The 22,108-nt window shown below is 54.1% G+C and overlaps 2 protein-coding genes across 2 annotated transcripts; one reads left to right on the top strand and one right to left on the bottom strand.

Moving 5' to 3' along the window:
- Positions 1 to 684: 684 nt before the first annotated feature.
- Positions 685 to 11,150, top strand: NT5C3B (5'-nucleotidase, cytosolic IIIB). Its single transcript, XM_032396620.1, has 9 exons — positions 685 to 789; positions 1,036 to 1,134; positions 1,760 to 1,829; positions 1,917 to 1,963; positions 5,080 to 5,165; positions 5,733 to 5,822; positions 8,591 to 8,753; positions 9,613 to 9,813; positions 10,656 to 11,150. The coding sequence occupies exons 1-9, from the start codon at positions 778 to 780 to the stop codon at positions 10,788 to 10,790; spliced, it is 903 nt and encodes a 300-aa protein (XP_032252511.1). The 5' UTR covers positions 685 to 777; the 3' UTR covers positions 10,791 to 11,150.
- A 1,722-nt stretch (positions 11,151 to 12,872) lies between these two features.
- FKBP10 (FKBP prolyl isomerase 10) lies at positions 12,873 to 21,149 on the bottom strand. The gene is made up of 10 exons (XM_032396503.1): positions 20,846 to 21,149; positions 17,713 to 17,858; positions 17,085 to 17,274; positions 16,823 to 16,968; positions 16,258 to 16,447; positions 15,940 to 16,085; positions 15,131 to 15,323; positions 14,566 to 14,708; positions 14,207 to 14,370; positions 12,873 to 13,916 (listed from the first exon to the last, which is right to left on the bottom strand). Exons 1-10 carry the CDS (start codon positions 21,088 to 21,090, stop codon positions 13,731 to 13,733), a joined length of 1,749 nt encoding a protein of 582 aa, XP_032252394.1. The 5' UTR covers positions 21,091 to 21,149; the 3' UTR covers positions 12,873 to 13,730.
- Between the last annotated feature and the right edge of the window lie 959 nt (positions 21,150 to 22,108).

The following is a 22,108-nucleotide window of genomic DNA, read 5'->3' as shown; positions in this document are numbered from 1 at the left end:
CCTTCAGGCAGCTCAAGTTCCAGAATCCTGGGCCCGCAGTGAGATCACTCTCAGGATTGTGCTCTCAGGTTCTGGAACTCTCTCCTGTCCCTGTCCTCCTTCCTTCTCCCCTCCCCGACCATTCAGGCTGAAGACCACCCCACACCTTCCAAGCCCTTGAATCTGGAGCAGGACTGTGACCACCAACACCATATAAGAGTTTTTATCCATTCTAGCTTTTGTTGCCCACTTCATTCGCCCAGTTCTGTATCCGTGTAGCATCATCCACCTTCTTCCACCGCTGGGCACTTGGCTCCCCAGACACTGAATTCAAGGAAACCAAGTCTGAGAAGGCAGAAGGAAGGAAAGCCCATTAGAGTTCACGCTGGCCCAGCTGTTCAGGGCCTTCCTGCCCTGCGGACTTGTGTTAGTCGCTCATTTTCTTCTGTGATGAGGAGTGGGCCCAGTTAAGCCCCTTCTGGATGTTTTCCATATCCCTTCCCTTCCTGCGGCTTTATTTGTCATGCAAACTTTACGTCTGGAAATGACCCCTCTGGCCAGGGCTTTTGCTCTCGACGGTGGCACCCGGTAACCCCAACTCTTGGGACCCTCACCCTCCTCAACACAGAGCCCGCAACCGGGGTCTTGCCCAGCGCGGGCGCCGCCCTCTCCCGGCCCCGCCCGCCGCCCGGTCCCCGGGCCCGCGGTCCACCCGGCCCCCTGGCTGCGGGCGACGCCTGCGCAGTGCGGCCGCGGGGAGGTCGTTGTCCCGGCGCCGTCGTCCCGGCCGCGAGCGCCATGGCGGAGGAGGTGAGGCGGGAGGAAGCGTCCGACGTGGGGCGGGCCCCGACCCCCGGGGCGCTCCGAGGCCCCCAGCGGGCCACCTGGGCCCCGCCGCGCCACCCCGGCCAGTAGGCGCCCCGGGCTGGCCCGGAGCGCCCCCCTGCGCGCCCCGCGCGCCCCGGCCCGGCCTCGCAGGGCTGCGGAGCCGGCCCCGGGCTCCCGCTGAGCCCAGCGCGGCGCCGGGGTCAGCGCTTCTCTCGGGTCTCGGGACAGGTGAGCACCCTGATGAAGGCCACGGTCCTGATGCGGCAGCCCGGGCGGGTGCAGGAGATCGTGGGCGCCCTCCGCAGGGGCGGGGGAGACCGCTTGCAGGTACGGCCGGGGCGAGGTGGGGCGGCTGGGGAGGTGACCCGCCCAAGGGGCCTGCCCGCGCTGCCGCGGACGCTGCCGGCCCTGAGCCCCTAGAAATGGCCAGCGGCCTGAGGGCAAGCAGGTTGCTCCGCCTGATTGCCCTGGGTTAGAGCCCACCTGCCGGAAAACCTACATTTCAAATTTGTCAGTCATGACCAGCTGCTGCTTCCTCTTACTAGGTAGAAAGCACCAGGCCCTGGGGCCTTGTTTCCACACTAGCCCGGTCAGCGGGCTCCCCAGGAAGTTGCAGATGTGGACATGGGTCACCTTGGAAGGGACCCAAGGCAATGAGATGGCAAGGCTAAGAGTCAAAGGGGGTCCTGATTCTTCAGTCCCCACTCTGCCAGCGACCCGCAAGAGGCTGGGCGTCCTCAGGCTTAGCACGCTACTACTAACTAGGATTCTACTAACTAGGATTCTCCTACCTAGGCTTCGTCCGTGTCGTGCCCCCCCCCACCCCCCGCCGGCCTTTCCTAACTCCTGCACTGGCTGGCTACTGAGCTGGTTTGCCTTTCATAATCTTCCCCCCAGGCAGGGCCACACCGGAAGGAGCCTATATGGATAGCATCTCTCTTTTGCCTTTTAGGTCATTTCTGATTTTGACATGACCTTGAGCAGGTTTGCATATAATGGAAAGCGATGCCCTTCTTCTTACAGTAAGTCACATACTAGCTTTGCTTTGTTGCGCTTGACAAGATGGTGGCTTCTAAGTGGCAAATGAAAGGAGTTTTGTGTTTTTGCAGACATTCTGGATAACAGCAAGATCATCAGTGAGGAGTGCCAGAATGAGGTGGGTTACTCCCCTTCTTTGTTCAGAGATGGCCATTATGGACTACTTCAGATAGTTATTGGTTAGGATCAAAGATTCCAGGATAGAGACCTTAGAAGATTAGTATTTTTAAAAATTGTTGTTCTTATGTTCAGGTGGACCTAGTCTCACACACTGGGGCAGTGTTTCCTTTTTGTTCAAGACATGTGACGATTGGTGGTTAGAATATGGGTATTATGCATACTGCTAGCTATAGAGTTTACAAGAGACTTCAACATTTGCTCTTTAACCCTCCAGCAACTCCCAGGGGTGGATAGAACCACTTGAAGAGGATAAGCAACTCCTTCAAGGGTCATACAGGCAAGACACAGAGAGCTTGGTTTTCCCATAGATCCGATTCTGTCCCAAACTCTTTTCATTACATTATGCTATTTCTTTAATAATATAATTTGGGGGGGTGCACCTGGGTGGCTCAGTGGGGTGAGCATCTGACCCTTGGTTTTAGCTCAGGGTGGTGGGATCTGGGATTGAGCCCGGCGAGGGGCTCCTTGCTCATCAGGGAGTTTGCTTGAGATTCTTTCCCTCTCCCTCTGATCCTCCCCCTGCACACCTCCCCCCGCCAAAATGAATAAATAAGTCTTTTAAAAAATATGTAATTTTTTGGCAAGGTAACAGGTATCAAGAAAGACTTCTGAATTAATGTCAATATATGATAACGCCCATTTCCATGAGATACATACAAATATTATAAATCCTGCAGCCTTGGAGTTCATTTTACTTTGCTCCACATTCTGCCCTCTTTGCCAGAGGAGAGCCCTGCTGGTTGCACGTTTCTCTGCAGTTTGCTGAGCTCTTTCTGCTGAATAACTATATCATTTAGTTTCACTTTGTTATGAAATTCACTAAATCACATACTACGCGGTCTGTCAGTCTGTCATCTTGGTCAGCTCTTTCAATACTCTGTCATGGTTACTTGTTATTAAGATGGGCAACAAATTAGGGTGCCTGGGTGGCTCAGTCGGTTGAGCGGCTGCCTTCGGCTCAGGTCATGATCCCGGGGTCCTGGGATCGAGTCCCGCATCGGGCTCCCTGCTCAGCGGAGAGCCTGCTTCTCCCTCTCCCTCTGCCTGCCGCTCTGCCTACCTGTGCTCTGGCTATCTCACTGTCAAATAAATAAATAAAATCTTAAAAAAAAAAGAAAGATGGGCAACAAATTATAGATAGCTCTTATATCTCTAAAACCTGTCTCTCTGGAGATGCGCTTTTAGCTTAATGTAAGTTCTGGCTCCAGGACTAATTAATTGCCTTTGGTAAGTCACTGTTAGTGGTTCCTCACATACCTGTCTTACCAGCTTCCAGAAAGCTGCATCCAGGTGTAAGACTGCAGGTTTGGGTGCCTGCTCTAGGATAATGAAGCTAGGGCAAACTAAGATTCTGGGTGTTGATGAGCTCCCGAAAAAAAAAAAATTAATACAGCAAAGTTTATGCATGAAATCTTTTTTCTTTTTAAAAAAGTATATTCTTGAGGCGCCTGGGTGGCTCAGTTAGTTAAGTGACTGCCTTCAGCTCAGGTCATGATCCTGGAGTCCTGGGATGAGTTCCGCATCAGGCTCCTGCTCAGCAGGGAGTCTTTTTCTCCCTCTGACCCTCCCCCCTGTCATGTGCTCTCTCTCTCTCTCTCCCATTCTCTCTCAAATAAATAAAATCTTAAAAAAAAAAGTATATTCTTCTGTTGAATTCTCTCATACTTTTTATAAAAATGTTCTCACCCCCCCCAAAACACCCACATTGGGAAACCCCCCCCCCCCCAAAACACACATTAATACATTTCAGGAGCTTTCTCCCTTTGTCAGTGTGTGATCTTTGCCTTTGACTCTCTTTTGGACCCATGGTCAGGGACTTCACATTTGATCTCATAATATTCTGAGACTGTGCATATATTAAAGTTAAAATTCTTTACCCAATCAGTTCCCATTTTTATTGGGCGCTGTTACTGACTGGCCCTGTGTGACACATGGTCCCTGAAGCGGTCTCCCCAGACGTGGAAGGAAATCTTAGCAGGAGGAGGTACATGCGGATGCTTGTGAAGTGGTTTACTCAATGTTGGCGTTGTGATGGTTATCCACTAACATGCTGGGTCCCAAACTCACTTCCATGATTTTTCTACTTCCACTTTCATGATTTTTGCCATATCTATTAGGGTGATTTTTACTACATATTTTACTTAAAGTTGGGTTACTATTAAAAATCTGAATGCGGGGCGCCTGGGTGCTCAGTCAATTGAGCGTCTGCCTTCGGCTCAGGTCATGATCCCGGGGTCCTGGGATCGAGCCCCGCATCGGGCTCCTTGCTCCACGGGGAGTCTGCTTCTCCCTCTCCCTCTGCCTGCCGCTCCCCCTGCTTGTGTACTCTCTCTCTCTCTCTCTCTGTGTCAAATAAATAAATAAAATATTAAAAAAAAAAATCTGAATGCAATTAGAAAAGAAGCAATCTTTGTGAAAGCATGAATTTGATGTGCTAGGTTTTTTTTCTTTTTTTAAAAGATTTTATTTATTTATTTGACAGAGAGAGACACAGTGAGAGAGGGAACACAAGCAGGGGGAGTGGGAGAGGGAGAAGCAGGCTTCCGGCAGAGCAGGGAGCCCGATGCGGGGCTTGATCCCAGGACCCCGGGATCATGACCTGAGCCTAAGGCAGATGCTTAATGACTAAGCCACCCAGGTGCCCCTAGTTTTTTTTTTTCCTTAATATGCATTAAAATGAATCCAAAGCTACTAAAATGAAACGTGTTTATCCATGTGCCCCCTAAAGTTACTTTGCCTACCCCTGAGAAAAGTGTACCCCATTTTGGGAAATACAGCATTAATCCCTTCTTATTGGTTAAGCCCTGCTGACTGAACTAGTGAATAACAACAAAATCCTAGTAACTTATGACCTGATAGCGAAAGATCTTTATTGATTCTTAGACCTCACACTCTGAGGGTGCGTATGAAGGGCTGACCAGCTCTGCATGTCAGTCACTCCCTAACACAGAGTTGCATCTTCTAGGTGATTATTTTCTCACGCTAAACTGTGGGACTTCGCTGGGGAAAACTTGGCGCGGACTAACAGCTTTTCTCTTCATTTGGATGTCCCAGCTCAAAGCGCTCCTTCACCACTATTACCCAATTGAGATTGACCCACACCGGACCATCAGAGAGAAGTTACCTCATATGGTGGAATGGTAAGTGACGGTGGTTTTGAACTGCTCCTGGCCCCCACAATGGACTGGTCCAGGAGTGGGTATTTTTTTCCTGAGCTTGAATGAGGTGGCAAGCCCCCTTACCTTACTGAATTCCCCTGGCCCACCTATTAGAACCAACTGTCTAGCCACAAAGGGACTACTTGTGGCTGCTGCTGGAGTGGGGGCCCAGTGAGAATCCTTGGAAGGAGGTAGAAGCCTCTTGGTTTGGGGGAATAAGTGCTTTGGGGAGTTAACTCTCCTATAGGAACCAGCATGTCCTATAGGGGACAGAGCCCCAGTTCTCCAGAACATGGGGTCACCGAGGGAGAGATTCAGAGGAGCTCTAACTTCAGCGGTTATCTCACCCAGTTCTTGTTCCTGTGGCTGGGGTATGGCTTTCTCACCGTCTTCCTTTTAAGGACAGCCAGAGTTCTTCAGGAAGTGGTTTGGTGGAAAAGGATGAGGCCTCCATTAATCTTGCCAGAGAGGACTTGGCCCTAAAAAGGGAAAGGACACTTTCCTCCTTAGTGATTGGAATTTGGGCTTTTGTGGGGTGTCTGTTTCCAGGTGGACCAAAGCACACGATCTCCTGTGCCAACAGAAGATTCAGAAGGTTCAGATTGCCCAGGTGGTTAGAGAGTCCAATGCAATGCTTAGGTAAGCTTCTTGCTCTGGAAAACATTTGGAACTGGTTTGCTCACAAAAAGAGGCTGGGAAGGAGTGGAGGGGAGTTAGTTGCTAGGGGAGTCAGAAGAGACAAAGCACCGTAAGTGGCTGATGTGAAGAAGGTCTGCTTTTCCTCTCTGAGTACAGCTAAAGGATTTCTCACCCTTGGGTGCTTCCTAGGAAGCTGTCTGCTGCTAGTGGATGTAGTATGAATATGACCAAGGCTTCATCTCTCAGAACAAACAGCGTCTAACTTATTTTCTCCAGTGGTAAAAAGACTTTGGGGTCACCATGATGACTGGTGTTCTGGATTAACCCAGACATGGGAGTTGGCTGGCCTGGGATCCTTGATCATCAGTGGCCTTCCCAGTGCTGCTCTCTCTGCTGCCATATTCTTCTTCTTCTTTTTTTAATTAACATATAATGTATTATTTGTTTCAGGGGTATAGGTCTGTGATTCATCAGTCTTATATAATACCTAGTGCTCATTATAACATATACCCTCCCCAACGTCCATCACCCAGCCACCCCATCCCTCCCACCCCCCTCCCCTCCAGCAACCCTCAGTTTGTTTCCTAAGATTAAGAGTCTCTTATGGTTTGTCTTCCTCTCTGGTTTCATCTTGTTTTATTTTTTCCTCTCTTCTCCTATGATCCTCTGCCTTGTTTCTTAAATTCCGCATATCAGTGAGATCATATGATAATTGTCTTTCTCTGATTGACTTATTTCGCTTAGCATAATACCCTCTAGTTCCATCCACGTCATCCCAAATGGCAAGATTTCATTCTTTTTGATGGCTGAGTAATATTCCATTGTATGTATAGACTACATCTTCTTTATCCATTCATCTGTCGATGGACATCTGGGCTCTTTTTTTTTTTTTTTAAGATTTTATTTATTTGAGAGAGAATGAGAGAGAGAGCATGAGTGGGGGAGGGTCAGAGGGAGAAGCAAACTCCCCGCTGAGCAGGGAGCCCGATGCAGGACTCGATCCCAAGACTCCAGAATCATGACCTGAGCCGAAGGCAGTCGCTTAACCAACTGAGCCACCCAGGCATCCATGGACATCTGGGCTCTTTCCATAGTTTGGCTATTGTGGACATTGCTGCTATAAACATTGGGGTGCAGGTACCCCTTCAGATCACTACATTTATATCTTTGGGGTAAATACCCAGTAGCGCAATTGCTGGGCCATAGGGTTCTGCTGCCATATTCTTTACTGGAGGAGGGATGAGGTCACATAGAGGAAGGAGGCAACGTGGTTGCCTGCTCTCCAGGATTGGGTGTCCGAACTGGGGAGAGCCATGAAAAGCCAAGAAAGTAGAGACACGTGCAGACCCAGTAAGTACCAGGGTGGGGTTGGAGTGTTTCCTCAGTGAAGCTGCCCCGGATAGCTACCTGGTTGTATTTTGCTCCAGCAAAATAAGGCAGAAACAAACAAGCAAACAATAGCCCATTTGTATGGAAGTTCAAGGATAGGCAAAGCTGATCAGCAGTGATATGAAGTCACAACGGGAGGGGATGGCATTGGTTGGGAAGGGAACCTTGATCTGGTTAGTAATTACATGGGTGTATACGTATGTAAATATTAACTGAATTGAACACTTAAGATTAGTGCATGTTAATTGTGCAAGACTGTTGAATCACAGATCTGTACCTCTGAAACAAATAATGCAATATATGTTAAGAAAAAAAAAAAAAGAAGATAGTAGGAGGGGAAGAATAAAGGGGGGGAAATTGGAGGGGGAGACGAACCATGAGAGACGATGGACTCTGAAAAACAAACTGAGGGTTCTAGAGGGGAGGGGGGGTGGAAGGATGGGTTAGCCTGGTGATGGGTATTAAAAAGGGCACGTTCTGCATGGAGCACTGGTGTTATGCACAAACAATGAATCATGGAACACTACATCTAAAACTAATGATGTAATGTATGGTGATTAACATAACAATAAAAAATTTTAAAAAAGATTAGTGCATGTTAACCATTTATTGTATGTATTTTATACCTCAATTTAAAATGTTTTTAGGGGCACCTGTGTGGCTCAGTCATTAAGCATCTGCCTTCGGCTCAGGTCATGATCCCAGGGTCCTGGGATCGAGCCCCATGTCAGGCTCTGTCCTGAGCGGGGAGGCTGCTTCTCCCTCTCCCTCAGTCCCTCCCCCTGCTTGCTCTCTCTCTCAAATAAATAAAAGATCTTAAAAGAAAAAAAGGAAAGAAATAAAAGAAAAAATTTAGGGGCACCTGGGTGGCTCAGTCGGTTAAGCCTCCGACTCTTGATTTTGGCTCAGGCTGTGATCTCAGGGTCCTGAGATCGAGCCTCATGTCAGGCTCTGTGCTCAGTGGGGAATCTGCTTAAGACTCTCTCTCCCTCTGCCCCTCCCTCCCTCCCCACCCACACACTCTCTTTCTCAAATAAATAAACAAATCTTTATTTTTTTAAAAGATTTTATTTATTTATTTATTTATTTGAAAGAAAGAGAGCATGTGAGAGAGAGAGGAGAGGGAGAGAAAGCAGGAGCAAAGGGAGAGGCAGAGGGAGAAGCAGGCTCCCCACTGAGCAGGGAGCCCGATGTGGGACTCGATCCCAGGACCCCGGGACCATGACCTGAGCCAAAGGCAGACACTTAACCCAGTGAGCCATCCGGGTGCCCCAAATAAATCTTTAAAAAGAAAAAATTTAAAAATTCATCACCCCAATAGAAAATAAAGACCAGGAGCAGAGGCAGTGCCATTGTGGAATCCATCCATCTCTTTTCAGGGAGGGATACAAGACGTTCTTCAACACCCTCTACCAGAACAACATTCCCCTTTTCATCTTTTCTGCGGGCATTGGTGACATCCTGGAGGAGATTATCCGACAGATGAAAGTGTTCCACTCCAACATCCACATCGTGTCAAACTACATGGACTTTGATGAAGACGTGAGCCGGCTCTCCTTTAGGGTGGGAGTGGATGAGGGGTGGGGACCACCAGCCCCTCAGGTAGCACCCGAAACCCTGAAGTCTGACTTGGGGAGGAAAGGGAGGGAAAGCGTGCTAGCTTCTTGCCCTCGGGCAGTTATTTATTTCTTCATGCATGCTAGAGACAGTTACCTCTGAAGGACTCGCCCTTTGGTGTTTGACTGACAGCCCAGTGTCCTGGGGTACCTAATTTAGGGTTCACCCAGGCCCCGTGTCACCGTGCCAGGTCATGTGCCATCCTAGGTACTCCAGGGCTTAGACTTTGAGTTGTCTTCCTGGAGCCAGAGGTGGGCGGCTCTGACTCACCCACACTCTGACTTCTTCCCCTCACACCAGTGGCTCCACTTCTCCGTTCACCTGGGGTGAGGCCGCACCCACCGCCGAGGGTGAGCACACGTGTGGTCTGAGCAGTGCTCGTGTCATGGCTTCATGCTCCCACCAGAGTAGCTGATCAGTGATGTCTGAGGGTCCTTGTGAGTTTAAATCAGGGGTTACACGCCTTTTTTGTAAAAGGCCAGGTAGTAGATATTTTAGACGTTGTGGGATGGACTCTGATCGGTCACAACTACTCAGCTGTGCTGTGGAAAAAAAGCAACCGTGAACACAATGTGACAGACGAGGCTGGCTGTGTTCCGGTCAAACTGAATTTATAAAAATAGGCCACATTTGGCTGCAGGACCTAGTTGGCTGGCCCCGAGTTTAGACTACAAGGAGGTGTTGGCATGTCTCTGGCTGTCGGGATTCCCTTTCCTCTGTGACAGAGACAGTGGACACTGGCTCTGGATGGTCCCTGCAGCCCTTCTGTCTCTTGATTATTTAGGGTTTCCTCCAGGGTTTCAAGGGCCAGCTCATACACACATACAACAAGAACAGCTCCGTTTGTGAGAACTCTGGGTACTTCCAGCAGCTTCAGGGCAAAACCAACATCCTCCTGCTGGGAGACTCCATGGGGGACCTCACTATGGCTGATGGGGTTCCTGGTGTGGAGAACATTCTCAAGATTGGCTTCTTAAATGACAAGGTAGGTGTGGGACCGGGGCTTCCCGTCTTAGTGGCACTCTTTTGTTTCGCTGCCTGTTAACGAATGCCTAGCGAGCACTCTGTGCCGGGCGCGGTCAGTGTCCAGGGCACAGAGGCGAGCCACAAGCTATATTCTCCTAGGGACACCGTGATGATGGCTGTGTTGGGCACACGGCGCCACAGCAGAGTTCAGGGACACTTCCTCTGGGTGCTCACCACATGCCAGGCCTACTGACCCGTTTAGTCCTTACAGCAGCCTTTTGAGGTGGTGCCTCGTATGCCTCGATTTACAGATGGGGAAACCGAGGCAAGGAGGTTCATCTACCCATGGTACATAGTGTAGGAAGTGGTGGGGCTGGTTACAGTCCTCCTCAATCATACCTGTAAGGCATGATTGAAGTGGGAGATGTCAGTATTCAGGAGGTGGGTTTACAATTCAGAGAAGGAAAACACAAGAACAGACCAGAGGCCAAATGAAAACACCATAGTCCTAAAGGGACACAGCATGGTGTCAAGTTAGAAGGCTACCAGTCCCTCGCCCTGCCCCAGCCAGCAGGTGCTGAAGACCTCCAGAATGCTTGAGCCTTGTGAAAATTCAGGCCAGATGGATTAGAAGTGACATCTGGTTTTTAAATTTTAATTCTCGTCCTTTCCTTTTGCCATTGACCCAAGGGTTAATGGTGGCACCCTGTGCCCGTTGCCATCCAAAGGGCGGGTCCCTGTAACCTGGAGCTGCTCTTGGGGAGCTGCAGCTCGAATGTTCTCCTCCCCCTGCCCCGGGTGCCTGAGAGGCAGAGGCAGAAGTCAGGGTGTTCTGGGGACTCTATCTCCTTCCCTGGGCAGGTGGAAGAGCGGCGGGAGCGCTACATGGACTCCTACGACATTGTGCTGGAGAAGGACGAGACGCTGGACGTGGTCAACGGGGTGCTGCAACACATCCTGCCCCGCGGGGACTGGAGAGAGACGCAGGGCTCCTGAGCGTGGGTGGGGGGCCAGGCGCTGCGGGCTGCGGGGAAGGGGGAGCCTCGCCAGGAGGCCACCCTGTGGGGAGCGTTGCTGCGCCCTGTGTGTGCACAGAGTCCCAGGGGGTGCATCTGCCGAGCCCAGCCTCTCCCTCCTCCTCTCCCAGCGTCTTCTGTGGTGTTCTCCGGAGGCTGGCGGGAGGCCCTGCCGGATGGGAGGGCCAGCCAGGCGAACACAGGACCTACGGAGTGTTAGCACTCTAGGGACCAACTAGTCCAGGGGTTCTTCCCCCACCCCCAGTTTTTAAACACGGGAAGCTAGTCTTCAAACAAATCTAATGTGTTAAACAGATCAAAATAAAAAAAGGAAAAAACAGCTGTTCTGATTTGGGGGGTGCAGGGCTGGCTGGCTCAGTCAGTGGGGTGTTTGACTCTTGATCTCTGGCTTACGAGTTCGAGCCCCACATTGGGCGTAGAGATTACTTAGAAAATAAAATCTTAAAACAAAACAAAACAAAACACCGAATTCACTCACAGGACCCTCTGAGCACGTCCTAAATGTGTCTGGGGACCGAGGTGGGCAGCGGGATTGGAAGGTGCGTTTCTGACCTGGAATGGTTTCACGTGATGCTGAGGTAGCCGTTAAACTTGAACTTCAGTTGGGGTCCGTTGGGTCTGGCCAGCCCTGTGTGCAGAGTTCCCTATTTATGGATCCCCAAAGGGATCCATTTGGGTGCAGATTTTCTCTTGTGCCCTTGGCTCCTGCCATGTCTTCTCTTCCTTATGTGGGCCCAGGGCCACGAAGATGGGTGACTTCAGGGGAGTCAAGACCGGGACCTGAAGGGAGAAGGCACTCAGTGACACAGTAAAGTGGAAGTGATTTCTGCTCCGTCGTCTTGCATCACTGGGCTTCCTTCAGTTTCTTTCCTTCTCCCTCCCCTGTCGACTTGGATGGTCAAGAACTAGCTGAATTCTCTCTAGGCCACCTTTTGAAGAAAAAATGGAAACCCACCAGTTTCACCTGGCATTTTGTAGCCTGTCCTCAGAGAAACGCTCCCCTCATCCTCCCGCAGAGGGTGCCCAGCTGTGGCACATGCGTTTCCCTGCGGCTCTGAAGGGGACAGCAGTGCCTTCTTCACTAGGGCCCTGAAGGTAGGTGTAGTTCCCATCTATAGGTGGCTCGGAAAAGACCAGAAACGTGCTCCCACTCCATGGCTAGGAGCTAGCGCCAGATTTCAGTGTTTCTGACCGATGCCGTCGCCTTTCTTCTGCTTCGCGCCTCCACCCCTGCTCGCGGGCTCTGGTCCTGAGCTGGCTGTTCGCTTCTGGGGGGCGGGTGGTGACCATCTGAGGCCGGTCCACAGCCACTGTCAGACCCTGAGGTGCCTTCGGGATGCTTTGGGGCCAGGAGTGTCCGTGATTGGCCATGGGGAAAAGCCGTGTCTCGGGATCCTGGGCAAGAAGCGGGTGCTCATGGGGGATGGGTCAGTTCGGGGAGTCCAGGACCATCAGTCTCTCCCCCAAGACTCCCCTGCTCTCCTGTCCTCTCCTGGCTTAGGTCATCTTTGTTGTCCTGGCCAGAGTCCGGCCGGGCAGGTGCTGGCTGAAGCAACTCCTCCCTCAAGACCCCGGAGATTGGAGCCCTGTTACCTTTCCTTCAGACAGGAGGGAGGATCCGGCAGGAGGTAATGGCTGGCAGCCAGGAGCAGGGAGAGGTGGGGATAGCCTAGCATTGGAACAAGTCTACATGGAAGAGAGGAATCCGACCTGTGCAGCTTAATTTAATCCTTGAGTTTCTGATGTCATGTTTGAGGTCAGGGACCTCATCTTTCCATTCAGTTGGGATAGTTAGGAGACAGGGATCATCTCTCCACACCTCCCCGCAGGCCCCTCTGTAGACGCCCACTCCCCACCCTCCCTCCAGCAGATAGGGGCTCCCTTTCCATGGGGAGGGCCCTGATTAGGCCTCAGGGGGCACGAGGCAGAGACCTAGGGACACAGTATCTTGAGCGCCTGCTTTGTTCCCCTTTCTTCCCCAGTCCTTGGGTCTAAGGGCCTCCCCCTGCCCCCGGAAGAGCACATCCTGAGGCCTTTGGTTTAGTCTTTTATTTGGTACAAAGGAGAAAGGGATCTGACACCAATTTAGCCTTTTGAGTGTGTGGAGCTCTGCCCCCCTCCCCCCGCCACAAGCCCTTCTTCCAAGTTTATCTCAGCCCAGAACCAAGGATTTCGTAGCCCCAAGACCCACCCAAGTAGTTATCCTCACCCCTGCCCCCTTCATATTCTTCCTCTTCTCTGTCCCTTAGAGAAAGCAGCCTTCTTTAGGGATGAAAGGCAACACCAAGCCCAGCCCTGAATGCGGCACCCCAGGGTCACTTTAGCCACTACTGGCCGGAGTGAGGGGTGGACAGCATAGGTGCGGGGACACAGGGGAGGGGGGTGGGACAGAAGCCAGCCAGAGCGGAGAGAGGAAGGCTGAGTGTCCAGTCAGTTTTGGTTCACACTCCTGGGGAGCTGCCACGACACAGGAATAGGGACTGGAGCGGGGGGTGGCTGGGGACGACAAGGAAAAGTATGGACAAAAGGGAAGTTTGGGGAAATAAAGGACAAGCTTGGCCTTGTTCAGTGTCTGGTGACGTGGAGGGGAGGTATGGGTGAAGCACCAGCAATGGCCCCGTTCATCCCCGAGGCTCGGCCAATGGCCAGCTTGGCTTTGTGACTCCAAAACTTGTAAAGGAGGGGTTTGGGGTCAGAAGAGAAAAACTGAATAGAGGTCTGTGCTATGGATTTTACTTGGGGGCTGGTGGGATGACCAGAGTTGTCTCCTCTGACCAAGTTCTAGATGTTTTCTCGACATCCTGCCAGCACAGGGGAGGTTGACTCTTGGAAGGTCAGCCCCACTGCCCACTGTCCTCCCAGAAGTGGGCCTTTGCATTCGGGCCCGGGCCCCTGGCCTTCAGAGCTCCTCGTGGACCCGCTCTTGGTCTTCGTCTGACTTCAGCTTGAGCTCCTCCACAGTGATCTTGCCATCCTGGTTGCGGTCCTGGTTCTGGAACATGTCTGCTATGGTTTTCTCCGGGTCCTGCCCAGGCATGAGGCGTCCTTTGCCTTCACTGACTTGAGCCTTGATGAAGGTGGAGAACTAGGAGCCGAGAGAGCCCAGGGGAGAGGGGAGTGAGGGTCTCACCTGAGCAGCTGTGGGTGGCCTGGGGAAGGGCCCCAGGCGGCGAGCCAGCAGTAGGGGGGGAGTGGGTTGCATGAGGAAGAGGCAGGGACAAGGGACCTAAGGCACAGGGATCCAGCACAGGGGCAGAAAGAGGTGCAGACGGAACGGCAGAAGGACTGCGTTGCTCGATGCCACCACGCATGGTGGCTCCTATTGGGGGTGACAGTGGGGGACCGGTTCTTAGAAGGACCCAACTCTTCACCCACCTCCTCCAGGGGGACCTCGCCATCCTTGTTGAGGTCCAGGCCTTCAAACAGGTTGGCAGGAGGGTCCTCGTGCCACACAAACAGGTAGCCTGTGGGCAGCCCCTCTTCCCGGGACACGAGCTCCACCGCAAACAGGAGCACCGCACTACCAGGGACACCCCGGGCTGCAGGCGGGGAGGGAGAAGAGAAGGAAGGCCTCGCCATCGGGCCCAGGTCTGGCCCGACTCGCAGCCTGCCCTGGGTGCTCCCCAGCCCAGAGGCCTCCGTTTCCCATGTTGGGCACATGGGATGTTTGCAGAACCCTTGGGAAGGCTTCCCGCACCCCTCTCGCCAGCCACCAAGGCCAGTCGGCCCCTCACCTCCGCTCTCTCCGTGGGCCAGGTGCGGGGGCACCACGAGCTGCCGCCTCTCTCCCACGCACATGCCCTGCAGGCCCGTGTCCAGGCCTTCGATCACCTTGTTGGCCCCCAGAGTAGCCTCCTGGGGGTCGCCATAGTCGTGGCTGGGGGCGGGGGGGGGGGGGAGAGCAGATTCCCAGGTCAGCGCCCATCCTTGTCCCAGGCCAGCTGGCATCCCATTGTTCCCCCCCCCCCGCCGCCCCCACAGGCCCAGTTTCCCAGTCACTCCTCCTGGGGCCCAGCCCACACAGCCGAGGGCCGGGCCCAACAATTCAGAGACAGCACGCCCTCCTCATGGTGCCACTGTCCCTGCTTTGGTGTCCCCTCCACAAGCGGAGCCCGCAGTTCCCCAAGACGCTGGCTTCACCTTCCCTGTGCCCGCAAGTCAAGAACCTCAGCTCCTCGTGCTCCCCCACACTCGCTGGATGGGAACTTATGGATGAAGCACCCGTCGGGGGGCTCTCAGGAGGACTCCCCGCACCTGGGCCCACCCACCTGCCCAGCCCCGGCCCAGCCCCGGACCCACGAGGAGAAGAGCTTGGTGCCATCCAGCAGGGAGCAGTTGTAGTGGTAGCGAACGAAGTCCCCGGGTTTGGCCGTCTCATTGCAGGTCTCCGGGGGTGGGGACAGAATCTTGATTTCCACCGGATCCCCAGGGTTGTGGAAGTCAATGACGTGGACGTCGAAGATCAGCACAGCGGAGCCAGGGATCTTGTCTCCTGGGGCCAGAACGGGGAGTGGATCGGCTTGGAATCCAGGAGGGGCTGCTCAGGCCTCCACAGAGGCCCCTAGACTCCCGCGCCCTATGTTTTCAAACCAGGATGGGACAGGGTATTTGTCCCCAGGGTCAGTTCTTCTAATACCCTCTTGCGGTGGGGGGGGTGGGGGGGTGGGGGGTGAGGGGCAGGGGAGGGAAGGGCCAGGCCAGTTAGAAAGCCCTTTATACACATCATCTTGCAACCTCCCAGCAACTTACCCTGCTGGTCAATGGGATTAGTCCCATTTTACAGGTGAGGACACTGAGGCTTCCAGCAAAGCTGGGGCTCAAGTCCAGGTCTCTTTGCTTCCTAGGGCTACGCTGTTTCTGTTCTTCCATGACCACCCCCCTTCCCCAAACTCAGGAGTCAGTTACCCTTCTCCAATATGGAAGGGAGAAGTTGGGGGGGGCTGCCCCTGGAGGCAAGGACGGAGTCTGTGTGGCAGGAGGTGGGTGGGTGATGGTTTTTGTGATGAGAGGGGCAGAACAGGTGCTGGGATGGCCCTGCGGTGGGGAGGTCGGTGAACAGTGTGCAGAGGAGCTGAGGAGGTGAGTGGGAGCACAGGGGACACGCCTACCAGTCCCGTTCTCCCCGTAGGCCAGGTGGGGGGGGATGGTGATCCTCCGGCGCTCCCCCATGCAGGCGCCCTGCAGCCCCTGGTCCATCCCGGGGATGATGTAACCCTGCCCCACATAGGTGTTGTAGGTGTGGTTGCGGGAGTAGCTGTAAGACAAGGCAGGGAGGGCCAGCAAGGGGTCAAAGGGGTCCCTGGCCCTTCCCGGCAGCTCAGAGCCAACCACCCCCGGTTGCTGCCGGGGGGCCACCCCAGATCCTGCCTCAGCCTCTTCCACCTTCCTCCCAGCCCCCACCTTCCCTCCTCAGGAGCCCCCTGGACCTGGAATCAAAGAGGGTGCCGTCCATCAGCGAGCCGTTGTAGTGGTAACGCATGAAGTCTCCAGCCACGGCTCTCCGGACGCAGCCAGGAGGTAGCTCCAGCGTCTCCAGCTGGACAGTGTCCTTGGGGTTGTGGACGTCAATCAGCAGCACGTGGAAGACCAGGGAGGCCTGCGGGGGGATCACAGTCCCTGGGGAAGGGATAGGCTTGAACCATACAAGTGGAGAGCAAAGCAGGGCTCCTCCTCCACTCAGGAAGGCCCATGTGAGCACCCTGCAAAAAGGTGCTAATTCTGCTCTCCAGAGACCCTTCCCTACCCTCAGCAGCCCTGTTTCTTGCTCCCCCTGTGAGGTGTGAGCCGGATCTTCCCCAAGACCATCACCAGCCCATACTGAATGCGTGTGTGAATCAGAATAAAGCACCCTTTCTTAGTGAGATCATCACCAAGATAGAGTTCATCTCTGATTTGCCTCCTTGGCTGAGTGCCCTTGTACAGTACACAACCTGAACAACTGTATGTGGCAGCCCTCTTCTGGGGAATCTCCGAGTCCCTGTCTGCCCTCACCATAGCCTTTCTCGCCATAGGCCAGGAATGGCGGGATGATGATCTTCCTCCTCTCTCCAGGACACATGCCCAGCAGCCCCTGATCCATGCCCTTGATCAGCCAGCCCGAGCCGACGTAGGTGTCATAAGTGCCACCCCTACTGTAGCTGCAGAGAATGAGGCAGAGGTGATGTTGCAGAGATGAGAGAGGCAGGAAGGGCCCCGGACACCCTCCCCATCATACCACGGCCCCCAGGGCCCCAGGACTCCCTCCAGCCCTTACCTGGTGTCAAAGGCGGTGCCATCCAGCAGTGTGCCGTTGTAGTGGTAGCGGACAAAGTCGCTGTCCTGGACGGTGCGGGGGCAGTGGGCTGGGTGCAGCAAGGTGCTCACCTGCACGGTGTCTGCCTTGTTCCACACATCCAGCAGGACCACATCGAAGTAGAGGGTGGCATCCGGGGGAATGAGCCCCGCTGTGAGAGTCCGGCAGCCCCAGCTCATGTTTGGTGCAGCCTCCAGGACCCCTCAGCGCGCCACAGTCCCCGGGGCCCCGGGACTCCCTCTAGCCTTACCTGGTAGCAAAGCTGGTGCTGTGTTTGCTGCAGCCCCAGCGTGGCGGGTTGAATGGACATTTGAACGTCCCACTCGGCCACCCGCTCCACCGCCCCTAGGTCCCCTTCTCCCCAGTCAAGCTTTGATTCTACCCAGGGCCCTGTCATTTCCTTTCCTCCCACTCCAGGGGCAGGAGACCGAAACTCTAGTCCCAGACCTGCCCCGACTCACGCTGCATGTGCAGTGTGACCTTGGGCAAGTCACTCTCCCACTCTGAGCTTCAGGTTTTTGGACCTGGGGCCCTTGATTCTGCTTCCTGGTCTCCTCCATCCCCATGCTTGGGCCCCACCCCTTCTCACCCACACCGATGCTGCCATAGCCCAGGTGGGGGGGCACGATGAGGCGTCGCCGCTCGTTGACACACATGCCCATGAGGCCCCGGTCCATGCCGGTGATGAGGCGCCCCACGCCCACCACGATGGCCACTAAGGTGCTTCGGTCATAGCTGCGGGAGGGAGGAAACAGATGGGCCACGCGGCCTCTGGGGGCCACATACACGCACAGGGGCATGCACACACTCAGTCCCCCTCCCGCTACACAGGTGTGCATCTACATGCTCCTGTCTCCTCTTCGAGCCTCCCTCCCCACTCAAGAGGAGGGGCTGTTACACAGGGAAGCCCCTGAGGGAGGCCACGGGCTTTTATTTGCCTGGGACCGGGGTGGGGGGGTGCAGGGGGGCGGGGGTCTGCGCAGGGCTGTGTCCTACTAAGATCTGCGAGCGGCTGTGGAGGGCGAAGTATGGCACCAAGGGGCCGAGGACCACTGAGCTTGTACGACGGGCCAGATGAAATCCTCGGCCTTGTACATGCGCCACCTTATTGTGTTCTGTGAAGTGGGCGTTAGGGTTTTCATTTTTCTCATGACAACGATTGGGACAAGAGACTAGCTGACTTCCCCAAGGTCACACGGCTAACACGTGGTCAACTGACCTCTGTGTTTGGGCCGCCACACCATCGATTTCCCAGGAAAGGAGGGGGCAGCAGGGCTCCCTGAGAATAGGGATTGGTTTCCAATTTTGGAAAGGCCTGTTTTAAAATTGCTGTGGCCTTTATTTGTTTTTTTACTTTTATTTTTTTTATTGAAGTATAATTGACGTACAAGATGATATTAGTTTCAGGTGTACAACCTCGTGATTCGACATTCACATACATTACAAGAAGATCGGAATAATAAATCTAGTCAGCATCTGTCACCACACAAAGTTAATTCAGTACTGTCATCTGTGCTCCCCATGCTTTCCCGTGATTGATTTATTTTATAATTGGAAGTTTGTACCTCTTGACTTTTATTTGCTTTTACTTACAGTTTTCAGTTTTCAGAAGTTAAGGGAGGATGGGAGATTTTTATTTTTTTATTTTATTTTTTTACTTATTTATTTTTAAGATTCCACTTATTTATTTGACAGAGAGAGAGAGAGAGAGCACAAGCAAGCTGAGTGGCAGGCAGAGGGAGAAGAAGCAGGATCCTCACTGAGCTCACTCAATCCCAGGACCCTAGGATCATGACCTAAGCTGAAGGCAGGCACTTAACCGACTGAACCACCCAGGTGACCCTGGAAATTTTTATTTTAAAAAAATTTTTAAATCACTTTATTTTTTTTTAAGTTTATTTATTTTTTTTGAGTAATCTCTACCTCCAATGTGGGGTTTGAACTCATGACCCCAAGATCAAGAGTTGTATGCTCTTCCAACTGAGCCAGCCAGGTGCCCCGAGATTTTTATTTTGATCAAAGGGGTTAAGAACCATGGGTTAGGAAAGTTTTCCAAGCTCAGCACTGCATGAACTGGGGCCAGCTAGGCTCCCAGAGTCGCACCAAGGAAGTCATCCCCTGCTCCCCACCCCTCCCTGACTTGGGCTGTACTCCTGGCCACAGGCCATACCTCATTCTGCCCACTGAGCTGCTTCCTTTACAGTGCTGTTGTGAGGGCCCAAGCCTGCACAAAATTTCTACCAGTTAAAAACAGAGCACCCAGGGGCGCCTGGGTGGCTCAGTCGTTAAGCATCTGCCTTCGGCTCAGGTCATGATCCCGGGGTCCTGGAATCGAGCCCCGCATTGGGCTCCCTGCTTGGCGGGAAGCCTTCTTCTCCCTCTCCCTCTCCCCCTGCTTGTGTTCCCTCTCTTGCTGTCTCTCTCTCTCTGTCAAACAAATAAATAAAATCTTAAAAAAAAAAAAAAAACCCACAACACAGAGCACCCAGTCCTCCCCACAGTCAAGGCTAATAGGCCCTCAACTGGCTTTTGGATTGGCAGGCACTGCGCGAAGTTCGCTTTCATTCATCATCTTACTTGAGCCCTGTTATCAGCCTTAGGAAGGGAGGACTTAATTTTCCAGATTGTTTTTAATCTCCATTTTTCAGATTAGGAACATGAAGCTTAAAGTGGCAAAATTCCTTGTCCATGGTCACAGGCTGGATTGGAACCCAGTGTCTTGGACTCTGGAGTTCATGTTCTTACCCAACATACTGCCTGCCTTCCAAAGCCAAGGCCACTAATTTCCCGTGGGCTGAGTTGTGTGTTTTGGGAAGGGGTCTAAGAGGGACTGACTTCTTGGGATATGGTATGTGACTGGGACCTGAGGTTGAACCAGGGTTGCTCTGCAGCCCTGCCCTGCCTCCACCAACAAAAGTGACTTGCCAGAGCAGACCAAAGGCCTGATCAGACCAGAAACCCATCTCTCAAACCCCAAGGCTGGCAAGATGGGCGACAGCCCTGGCCTGGTAGAGCTAAGATGGAGGAAGGTGGGGGTGCAGGGAGACCCGGAGAGAGAGGTAAGAGAACCCTCCGAGGAGCCCAGGGGGTCAATGCCCGGCCATATGACACGTAGACAGATAGGATCCCTACACAGAGCTATGCCCTACACTCCTGGATCCATCCTGCTGTCTTATTACAATGCTCCCTCGGCTTTACTATGCTAGCTTCTCCTAATCCCCACCGCCTCCAAAAAGGTTCTACTGCCTGTTCTCTGGTTACAAAGGCACTAGACCCTGGGGCTGGAACCAGAAGGGATTCAGCCTGGGTAGAAAGGGTGGGGGTCCCAGACTGAGACCCCTGGAGGATTCACATGCAGCAGGGGCCATGCCCTTCCCCCCAGCACTGGGGACCAGAACCTCCTCCCTGCCAGGCCTTTAAGTAAAGCACCCGTAAGTAAAGAGAGCAGTTCACCTTGATCATCAAACACTTTGGGGAAAATGGGGAGCTTGCTGTAAAAGAAACTGGGGTCCTTTGAGAGGTGGGGGTTTGAAATCCAGGGCAAGGATGTCTTTGGGAAGATGGATGTCTGGGAGTCCCCATTCCCAAGGTGCTGTGTTAGGGGTTAGAAGACCATGGAGTAGGGGATACAGACACAGCCTAAGGGGCTACAAGGGATCCCCAGGATTAAGAGAGCCTGGCCCCAAGGGGAGTGGCGAGTCTGGGGGCACCCAACCCATTACCTCGAGTCAAACTTCTTGCCATCCTCGAAAGTGCCGTTGTAGTGGTAGCGCACAAAATCCCCCATCTGCACTTCCCGGGGACAGGTCCTGGGGATGTGGTACCTCTCGATGACTACATCTTCCAGGGGGCCCCCGGCCGGACTGGCACGGCCCAGCCCCCTCCCCACGGCCTGCACCAGCAGCAGCAGCAACTGCAGCAGGGGGTGCCCGAGGAAGGTGTGGCTCGGGGACACCGCGCGGAACATGGTGCCTGGAGCTGGGACGGCCGGCAGTGAGGGCGAGCGAGGGAGTCGCCGCCGCCAACCTTCTTCCCCCCTCCTCCCGGAGCAGGCTCCCCCCCTTCCTGTCCTCCGTCCCCACCCCCGCCCTGGCGGGTCCACGTGGAATGGGGGCAGGGGAGACTGAGCTGGCGCGGGGCGGGGGGCGGGAGACGGAGGGTGGAATAGGAGGAGGGGGCGAGGCTGAGCGTTGGAGTCACAGGAATGCACCACAAAGAACTGCAGCTTCCCCCCTCCCGCTCCCCCGGGGCTCGGCGTCCAGGGGCCCGGCCAGGGAGGGAGGTTCGGGAAAGCCGAGAAGTCGGAGCTGACTCCCATTTAAAAAAAAGTTCAGAGTCTTTTTTCCGGAGCCCCCGGGTCCTAAAGCCGGGCTGAAGCATCCCTTGCTTCTTTCGCTGGCACCCCCCAAATCTAGGCCTCTCCAGGTGGCTGGTGGGGCTCCAGAATCTTGGTATTCCCCCCGCCCCACCCCACCCCCACTGTCCCAGGGATGGCCTCTCCAGGGACGAGCTGCGGCGGCTCGAAAAAGCCCGACCGCCAATCCTCTCCCGCGCGGGGGTGGAGGTGGGTGGGCGGCGGCGAGGGTGCTGTGTGCGGGGTGAAGCCAGGTGTGCGCCTCCCCGTAGCGGACCGGGGTGGGGTGGGGGAGCGGGGAGGGGACACTAGGAGTGACTTCATCGGGGCTAGGGGCGGAGAAGAAGCAGAAGGGACCCTGTAATGGAAAGAAGACCGGGTGCCAGGGTTTAGGCAGAGTGGAGGAGGCGGCGCTCCCTCAGTTTCTTGATCTTAAAGTGGGGGACTGTCCTTGTGTGGGGTGGGGCTTTGCGGGCTCCCATCCCTGCGGGAAGCGTTCCTCCACCCACTTACCATCTGTCAAGCGGAAGACCCCCAAGAGCAGGAGGTCGGCCAACGTAGGGGACTCAGGACACCACTGGGCCCTCTGCCCCTCGGGGGAGCTGACCCAGACCGCGACCCCGCTTTCCTG

The sequence above is a fragment of the Phoca vitulina genome, unplaced genomic scaffold (genome assembly GCF_004348235.1).
Source record: "Phoca vitulina isolate PV1807 unplaced genomic scaffold, GSC_HSeal_1.0 scaffold92, whole genome shotgun sequence".
NCBI lineage: Eukaryota > Metazoa > Chordata > Mammalia > Carnivora > Phocidae > Phoca > Phoca vitulina.
This window is presented reverse-complemented; position numbering and strand designations above follow the sequence as displayed.

What these genes read in the sequence shown, in the direction of transcription:
- NT5C3B (XM_032396620.1), top strand. An exon ending in GCGGGGGAGACCGCTTGCAG is followed by an intron (nt 1,135 to 1,759) that starts GTACGGCCGGGG and finishes TTTGCCTTTTAG; the next exon opens with GTCATTTCTGATTTTGACAT. An exon ending in GCGATGCCCTTCTTCTTACA is followed by an intron (nt 1,830 to 1,916) that starts GTAAGTCACATA and finishes GTGTTTTTGCAG; the next exon opens with ACATTCTGGATAACAGCAAG.
- FKBP10 (XM_032396503.1), bottom strand. Translation starts at nt 21,090, where the DNA reads ATGTTCCGCGCGGTGTCCCCGAGCCACACCTTCCTCGGGCACCCCCTG. An exon ending in CTATGGCAGCATCGGTGTGG is followed by an intron (nt 17,275 to 17,712) that starts GTGAGAAGGGGT and finishes GGACTCTCACAG; the next exon opens with CGGGGCTCATTCCCCCGGAT. An exon ending in GGCACCGCCTTTGACACCAG is followed by an intron (nt 16,969 to 17,084) that starts GTAAGGGCTGGA and finishes CATTCTCTGCAG; the next exon opens with CTACAGTAGGGGTGGCACTT.